The sequence below is a fragment of the Pinus tabuliformis genome, chromosome 4_2 (genome assembly GCF_031772625.1).
Source record: "Pinus tabuliformis cultivar Carrire ecotype Pingquan chromosome 4_2, CPIR1, whole genome shotgun sequence".
In the NCBI taxonomy this organism is placed as follows: domain Eukaryota; kingdom Viridiplantae; phylum Streptophyta; class Pinopsida; order Pinales; family Pinaceae; genus Pinus; species Pinus tabuliformis.
The window spans coordinates 615084032-615093632 of NC_142304.1; the positions used below are offsets into that span (position 1 = coordinate 615084032).

Consider the following 9601-nt stretch of genomic DNA (forward strand, 5'->3'; position numbering starts at 1 on the left):
TTTATGTTCTCACCACTGTTTATTTTTATGTTTTAAGAATTCATTGGTAGGTAATTTCTATATAGGATTAAAGCCTACATATCGAGCCTTGAATATAGATCGAGCTATTAGCTAGATCATCCCTTAAAACTAGATCAAGCCTCTGTTTAACAACATTAAGGGCTCAATCAAGGGTTTCTTAAACCCTCGATTGAGCTATTTGAAATTCATCTCAAGCACTTGATCGAGCATTTTTTAGTGCTCAATAGAGTTGTTGAGGGCCTAAAATATAGAGTTTTAGCTCTTTTTTTGTAGATTTCTCTACAACACCATTTTGCACCTTGATGGACTTAATGTAGAATTTTTCCTTAGGCGGCGAAGATGATCATGTTTTATTCATGAAGGAATCCTCTATCCAATGGCATATGAGTTTGACATTTTCGAATCCATATGATATTTTTCATCTAATTTCTTTTAAACATAATTTTTTATTTTTTTTAGATAGTTTCAAAGGGGCTGAATATAAAATAAAAAACATAAAATATACACAATGAAAAAAAATTCAAAAAATACCACTATCTTAGTTTATGAGTCCTCTCCAAAAGGGTACTCTTGGTTTTTGAATTTATATAAATAGTTGAAAACAAATCTTATGTGTCCACATGTGTATGCAAAATTCAATTGAAATATTACTTTTCCAACTTTGAAAATTAATATAAAGTATAATTTTGCATAAAAAAACAAATTTTTAATATGGATAACTTATATCTCCCTATGTAGATAATGCTCATATATTAAAAAAAAATTACACATTTTAGACTAAGTCATGCTACATGAATACATGTATCCGTGTTAAGATGTGTGAAAATTTGCAAGGACAAGCATTTCATTTAGTGGAACATTGACAGATTATATGTTACTAATTTTTTTTGCAAAAAATATCATTAGGAAGAAAACATAATTCTCCACAAATAGTCTTTTTACTCTGAATCAAAATTCAGAACTATTATATGAATTTCGAGGGCTTCAATTTTATAAAAGAGTAAAATTTGAATTTCATCACCACATTTGGCCCAAAATTGTAACCCATCTTCATGCATTCACCTGAAGCAATTAAGTTAGATGGTGCTAATTATGTAAATTGGAAGTTTAAATTGCAAACGTAGATGGAAGGTTACGTTGTCTGGGTGATAGCATGTGGGGTTGAAGTGGAGACTAATGTTGCCACAAGATCTACACCTATATCAATTAAATTTTGGGATACGTGAGAGAGACTAAGAAAAGGGTATTGTTTATAATGTCCGTAAAGGACAACATTATACCCCATATTCGAGACTAGAAGACCTCCATTGTGATATGGAGAATACTTTGAGACTTGAATAATTTGAAGAATACAAATCGAGTCTTGTCTCTAAAGAGTAAGATCCTTTCCTTTAGGGTAGAAGAAAATGAAAGAATTAGTAATTTCATTTCGAGAATTAAAGACATTAAAGATAATCTTGCAGATATAGTTACCATAACCTTAAATGGAATGCTTGATGGATATCATATGTTCATTATAGGTCTTGAAGGAAGGAGTAAGCTCACACTTTTGATGAGCTAGCGAGTACACTTATTCAGGAGGAATAAAGGAGAAATAACCTTAGGCCTCAAAATTTTGATTTGGCGCTAATGGTGAATGGGAAGCAATCTTATAGAGGAAATTCATGGGAAGGAAGTAAGCGAGGAATACCACCACATGGAAATAGATCATATTGAAAGTTTCCATGTGAAAAACCACAACAAGATATGACACCCCCAAATGGTAATATTAGAATTAAATGTCATTACTATGGGAAGCTTGGACACTATTCTAGATATTAAAAACAAAAGTATCATGAATGAAAACACAGAAGTAGAAGGCACAATGGTTATTTTTCTTATAGAGGAAAATCAATGAATTATGACTTAAAAAATCTTAGATTGTTTATTTTAGGTGGTGCACTATCTACCGACATCAATTGTTCAAATGCATGGTTTTTTTTATTCTAGGGCCTTCATTCACATGTCTTGTAATAAGAATTGTCTTGAAAATTTCTATGAAACTAACAAGGGTGCAAATATATATCTTGGGGATGATCGTTCACACCAAACCAAAGTGTGTGGTGATGTTCATGTAACATTACAAAATTGTCGTGGTAAACAAATTCATACTATGATGTATGTGCATGGTATTAAGAAGAACCTATTCTCAATTTCCACTAAAACATATCAAAATATGAAGGAATAGTTTGCAAAGGCACACTATGTGGTAAATGGTATGTAGTATCACTTCAAGTTTATTGCAATATGTGTAAGAATTAGCAATTTATACATGCTTGAAGTGATAAGAAAAATCATCAAACATTGGTATCCACAAACATGACAACATAAATTCTTTGTAATGAAAGGTATGGCCAACTTAAGTATCATGATTTGTTGCTACATCATAAACAAAGAATGGTAGAGGGACTCCCATTGTTTAATAATGAATAATCTACATCTGAAGGTCAAGTATTAAGGAAGATGCATAGGGAAGAGTTACTTGTTCATAGAAACAGAAGAAAGATGCATACTCTTCAACTTGAGCATACGAATGTGTCTGGGTCTATGCAGACAAGATCATTAGGTTGAGCATATTATTTTTGATCTTTACTGAGGATTGCAAAAAATATATGTGGGTGTATGCCATTAGAAAGAAAAGTGATGTGTTTGAATACTTTAAAGAGTTTAACCCACCAGGTTCCTCCAATTAGATTAGGGGCGAGAATATACATCATGTGCATTCATCAAGTAATACAGAGCCCATAGAATTGTATGATAGTACATAGTGCCACATACTCCACAGTGGAATCGAGTAGCTGAAAAGAGAACATTACTTGAGTAAAATGTGCATGAAGCATGATCAAAGTTAAAAATTTACTAATAAATTATAGGTTGAAGCTATTAGTACTATTGTCTATTTGAAAAATAGAAGTCCCACTAAAATTTTAGGCTATACGACCCCTTGGAAGCTCTTTATGTCTTATAAACCAACAATAACCATTTAAAAATATTCGAAAATAAAATATTCTCTTAGGTTCCAAAATAATACTTTCTAATACCATATATGTAATTGTTTTTGGCTTAATAAATGCAAGTGTGAGTGTAGGTCGTGTTCAGATTCAACCATACCTCATTTGTGAGTTGTATCTCCCATCTTTATTCCGTATAAAAATTTGGAAATGATTTAAAAATAAATTATATATATTACCTTTTATAGTTCTCTTATATAAATAAAAAAACATGACCTTCTCCGAAAAAATGTTACAAATTCTCAAAATAAATCATTTAAACATAGATAAAGTATTATTCATTTAGAAATATCAAAATAGAAAGAAATGATAATCCAATGATAGTTCAAGAAGCCTTTAGACACGGTTTAAGCAACGAAACATCGACATGTGAAAAATTATGCGGTATCATCTTAATATCAAACCCCCTTTGGGAATGTCTCAAACTAATATTTTGAATACGAATGAGTTTGGACAAAAGGTATTGGATGATGTTGAGTTCAAATATTTAAACCACATACAACATTAAAATAGAAAAATATCGTTGTACAAATCATAATATAAAACTGAGCACATGGATCAACCAAAATAGAAAACAAATGAACTGAACTTGGACTTGTAATAAGAAGATCAGTGATATGGATGTAATTTATATTTATTTTAAAAAATTTCCACTTAAAAAAATTAATCCTTATATTCAATAGTATTTTGTTTTATACGCGTTTAAATTAATTTATTTTTTCACTTTTAATTTATGTATATCTATTTCATTTTAATTTAATTTAATTTAATTGTGCATTATTTACCATGGAATATATATTAAAATTTTATGTCGGATGATTTGTGACCACTTTTATGTAAAACTAATATAATAAATCAAAAGGAAATTGTAAATAACTGAATAAATTAATCATAAACAAGAAACACTTATGAATAATAAATTTAAATGGAAAACAGAAGGGAAGAGAAAAAGGAAATCATATGAATATTAAGAATTCCTCCGCCACAAAATCGAGTTAAAAAGGGGAAGACTAAGTACATATTGTTCGGTATTTAGAGATAGAATATATGAATCTAACTGGTTAAATATTTTGTGAACTTTAGACTTTACGATTCGAGTGTATTTTTGCTTTCTATTTCATCTTTCTTGGTTTTGATTGCTCCGCCTAAACTGTTCAGACGCAGTGTTGTACACAGTTCTTGATATCAAATCAAGTTTATAAAGGAAAGAATAAGTGAAGGGTGGTTAAAGTAGGTAAGAAGAAATATGCTAATGTTTTCTGAATCTGTTTGAAGGGAAAACGGGAAGATACACTGGGAATTGAAGGAAAAAATGATCTTGGTGAAAATAGTGTGTAGATGCACACAAAGCTAACACAACCAAAACCTGCACACTCGCAGACAAAAAGAAACCTCGATTACAGATATTCTAGAGACAGTACTAAAATATCTTTAATCCAACTCCATGTTATAAAATATGATTGGTTAGAAGATGAAATATCTATTGTTTATGATGAGTGTCAAATTTTTTATCAACGAATGCATCGATCTTGAATGACCATAATATTTTGTTTGGGGCCATTACATGGACCCTGCAGAAGTGCTTCCTAGATATTAAAAAGTAAGGCAAATATTAAAATGTACTTGGCAACATCTGGCGCATTTCCTTTCAAGTAAGTGAAAGATTTGCCCTCCTCCCGTTGTTGTTTTATCCTTCGTTGAACATAAGGAGGATGAGGCCATCGTCAATGTCGCAGACTCCTAACTTCTAAGGGTTGAATTTGAAACTGAAAGAATGTTGTTATAATAAATAGAGAATGTTTGTTTTCGACCTGTTCAAATATATGGATCGTATATAAAATTCGTCTTTAATAAAACTGTTAATCCTTACCTTAAAGCATTAAACAAAAGCTATGAGCGTATCGCTGGGAATAAAGTAACTGAAAATTGGGATTAGTACGAAGTGCAAGCAAACTTTTAACAAACCTAAACTGAGATGTTAGGGATAAAACATTCTGGATGGATATCATCTTTAGTTTTTTTTCTTCCACGAAAATCCAGGAAAACGAATTTCTGATCAATTATACCATAGTTTAGAATAATCTGAACGGTATTGAAAATTTATCCGAAATACCAAATCTGTAAGAATGCCAAAAACTATATAGCACAATTTCTTTGAAAGGTACCAAAGAATTTTTTAATGCTACAACTGTTGTTTGTCTACTACAGCAATTTCTCATCTGCACCAGATTGAAGAACCGACTATACAGAAATAAGGAAAGGTTGCGTTCATTCAAAGCCACCGGCAGTTTACAGTCTTCAAGCAGATGGAAAAAATTCACCATCAAATAACATGACCTGGCTGACAAAATCTCTCTTCCGGTGATCCTCAAGATTGGTCGCATCCCAGACATCATTGTACAACTCGAACTGTTGAAAGTTTTCGAAGTCATCCACGCAGTGCCAATTTTCACAAAGGGATATAAGATTCAGATTCCCCGACGACCCGTCTGATGGTTTCTCTGAAGATCGACAGAATTCTTCCGTTAAGTCCAGAACGGGGCTCGGAGGAATGCCGAGATCCTCATCTGAAGCCTCCAGGAGATAACATAGATCAACCCCCGAATCCGTATCTCGGGTTAGGCCTTCCTGGTTGCTAGAAATATCAGTGGCCGCAGAATTATACCCGGAGTTAGGGGAAGGATAAGAAGTGGAACATGTCGTGGCAATCTCTTCCTCTAGGCTTCGCATGACTCTGTTTACGAGCTCCTCACTGGGAGAGAATCCATCTTCTTCATCGTCTTCGCCTAGAGTTTGATTTAATTGCAGTAGATGAAGAAACCCATCTGTTTCTTCGCCGTGAAAACGTTTCCGCTCCTGGACGTCTATAGAATCCGGCAGAGCCTCGAGATCACGGCCGCGTTTCCTGAGCAGCGCCTGAGTCATGGTCGATAGACGGGACGGAGATCCAAACACGCAAGACAAATGTGTTGCAAGGAGAGGATGATGCTGGTTTGCCTGCAGAGAAGGGCTGGTCTTTCCTGATACGATAGTAGCGGAGAGCAGGATTAGCTATATATAGTGTTTAGACTTTTAATGGTACAAGCAAGGTGAGCAAAATAATTATATTTATAATTGTGTTTTGGTTCCAATACAGTGAATTGTAAAGGAGTTAGACACGTCTAGCATGACTCCTCCCGTCCAGCATGTCCACCTATTTAAAATATTTCTAAAATGTCTTCACGACAAAGCTGTCCATTTTTGAATGCTGGAATGCTTTTGGAAAGCAGATTCCAGTGACCGACTGGGATAACACACTTTTACCAGTCTTTTTAAAACAGCGATCAAGCTTCAGGGGTAGGTATGTGGTTATGGCCGACTTGTCCTGCATCACTTAATAAACCTCTCCAGTTTGACTAATCTCATCCTGTAAATTTTGGCAAGAGTTAACGAGCTTGCCATAGGGCATTAAATGTTTCAGTAAGATGGAGTGTTCAAAAAATCATTAAATGTTTCAGTAAGACGGAGTGTTCAGAAAATCACCCCACCCGTGTATTTTATATGACTATCGAATTTACAATTAAACAAGCATTTAATGCCGTATAGTAAACTCATTAGCCGTTGCCTTAAATTCTAGAAAATCTGGGGAATGGTGATTTGCTGGGTGGATTCACCGTCCAACATTTATAGTGGTTGGACGGAGGTGATGACATGTGATCCAACGAAAATGAAGTAATTTATTCCATCGTTTTAATGAATATTTTTGTCACTTTAGGCAGTTTGGCAGGCAATCCCGCTGCTATTTTTGAAAAATTATATAAAAAATACAATTATTATAACAAAAGGAAAGACTCGTAGAGTACCTTTTACATTTACACGAGGATGTGCTTCGAATTTGGCTCAACAAAGTAGGTATAAATTTCAAGTATTATTACAAAAGGAAAAAGATTGTTCTAACATTTACACGAGGATGTGCTTCGAATTTGGCTCAACAAAGTAGGTATAAATTTCAAGTATTATTACAAAAGGAAAAAGATTGTTCTATAACAGTATAGACTAGGCTGCGTAGCCTTAAGTTGATGGTAGTTTTTCGGAATATTTTGGGATCCCACAGATGGATGTGGTTGGAATTTGGTTCGACCAAGTAGTAAAAAATTTATGTATTATTACAAAAGGAAAAAAATTGTTCTGTAACATTATACACTAGGCTGGGTAGCTTTAAGTCGATTGCAGATTTTTAAAATATTTTAGGATTACACGAATATAGTCGCGGTCAATTTTTTGACTGCGTCCAGTCTGTGTAGTTCTAAAATATTTTTGAAATCTGCAATTGATTTAAGCTCACCACGCTGCGTATAGAATCTGGTTGATTGGTTCGATAATCCTTATTTCAACCAAATTGCTAATTTTTTTTATTTTAAATCCATAACTTAAAAAAGAAAAGAGAAGAGCAGCGTAGACAACCAGAGAAGATCGATTATTAACGGAAAGTCTCCTCAAGTGTTGCTTTAAATTCAATATAGTGTCCACTGTAATCATTTAAAATAATTCTAGTATCGAAATGGTTGTTAAAGATTCCTCGTGAATTGCCTTAACATCAATAAAGAGTCCACCTAATCTTCTAAGAAAATTCCAATGTGACAAGGTAGTTTCTAACAGATGAATTTGGAAAAACATTTTTTCTCGTAGGTTCAGATGGACCATTACATGCTGCAATATACCACGCACCCGTTCGTAAACGAGAGGGTCCCATTTACTTTGAGAAAAGCGAAGTACACGCTTTATGGAATGTGACATCCCCGATTCGAGTGGCGGCCATACGTGGGAACTTCCCGCACTTCTAAGATACGAATCACATCTAGCCTCTTTAGAATTAATATTTAATGAATTTTAAACCAGTGGTTTATGCTGTCATATACAGCGCCAGGTCAGAAGCTCGTGACCATATAAAAGAAAAAAGACTATTTTAGAGGATTCCTATCGCTGAAATCATTATCTTAATGTGTAAGACGTGTGAACTTCGTGTACATTTTTAACTTTTCATTTATGCGGATACTTGACAAGTCCGCCTAGAATGAAAAATGATTAGTTTAGATGTTCATTTTTTAAAAAATTTGTCAATGACATCAAGCACAGTTGTCATTCTTAATTTTCAAATTGTATTAGAATTAGCATAAAATATGGATATGGTTCATGTAGGTTGATTAATGTTTTTAATGAGTAATGTGACCAATGTTACTAAATTTTTGTAATGGGACAAACATTACTCTGTCTAATTTTGTTTATAATATTGTAACATTAGGTTATTTTCATCACATTGAAAGGTTGGTTTATGTTTGAGACATTCTAAAGAGGAAAGTTTGGCCAATTTTTCTAAAATAATTTCAAATGAAGCTTTTCTTTTGTTAAGAACATGGAAACATCTTTTGAAGTGACGCTAACAACTTTTCATAGTTAGAGGAAAATTAGAACTTTAACATAGCTTAATTAGATTAGAGGTAAATTACTTTTCATAGTTAGAGGAAAATTAGAACTTTAACATAGCTTAATTGGATTAGAGGTAAATTAAAACATTATCATTATCGTGAGAGTCACATTCTATAGCCCAGTATGGGCGGGATGTTTAAGTTTGTCCATGCTCAATGTGGAGTTGACACATGTCCAATAAAAAAAAATACTTAATCAATACAAATTAATGTCTACCTAAAAAAATGACAATAACCGTATATAAAAACTAAAAATGGATTAATACAACAATTACAACACATTGCTAGATTAACTGAATTCATTCTATTTGGATTTGTTAAACTTCCTAGCACTCACTTGATTTCTATATATTTGGGCTTGCTCCACTTAAAAGTAAATAGGTTGTAAATAATAATAATACTATTTATGATTTTGTATTCCATGAAATAAATAACCATATATTTGTGGGCAAATAACAATAGTGTCCTGAAAATGACATAGATTAAAGTAAATTCTAAATATATTGAAGAAATCTCTTGGTGGATCAAAAGCCGGGTCACTTGGCTGAAGGAGGGTGATAAGAACACCAAGTTCTTTCACCTGTTTGCTAGAAAAAGATGAGCTTCCAATTCAATATGGCAAAGCAAGAATGAAGAGGGAGATTATTTGCACTCCCAAGAAGATATTTACAAGGAAGCTGTCAAACATTTTAAAAAAGCATACAAACGGGAGAATAACAGGGAGATAAATGATATTATATGGGGCATAGAACCATTCCCAAAAATGTTTGATGAAGAGGATAATGCAAGACTATTTGCTGCTGTAACCGAGGAAGAATTACTCTCTGTAATGAAATCATTTAAAAAGGACAAATGTCCTGGCCCAGATGGCTGGACCATAGACATTTTTATTCACTTCTTTGATATAATGAAAAGCGACATCTTGGGGATGGTGGAAGAAACCAGAATACAAGGGAGAATTCATCAAAATATTTCATCCACCTATATAGCACTGATTCCAAAAAGAAAGGACTCCTTTTCTTTTGCAGACTACAGGCCGATTTCTTTATGCAATGTCATCTATAA

At 33.3% G+C, this 9601-nt stretch overlaps 1 protein-coding gene across 1 annotated transcript; it reads right to left on the reverse strand.

Annotated features, from left to right (window-relative positions):
• Nucleotides 1-5112: 5112 nt before the first annotated feature.
• Nucleotides 5113-6090, reverse strand: LOC149170826 (uncharacterized). Its single transcript, XM_089427372.1, has one exon. It carries the CDS (start codon nt 5994-5996, stop codon nt 5370-5372), a length of 627 nt encoding a protein of 208 aa, XP_089283498.1. The 5' UTR covers nt 5997-6090; the 3' UTR covers nt 5113-5369.
• Nucleotides 6091-9601: the final 3511 nt, after the last annotated feature.

Excerpts from the sequence above, each read along its gene's own strand:
- LOC149170826 (XM_089427372.1), bottom strand. The coding sequence starts at position 5,996 with ATGACTCAGGCGCTGCTCAGGAAACGCGGCCGTGATCTCGAGGCTCTG.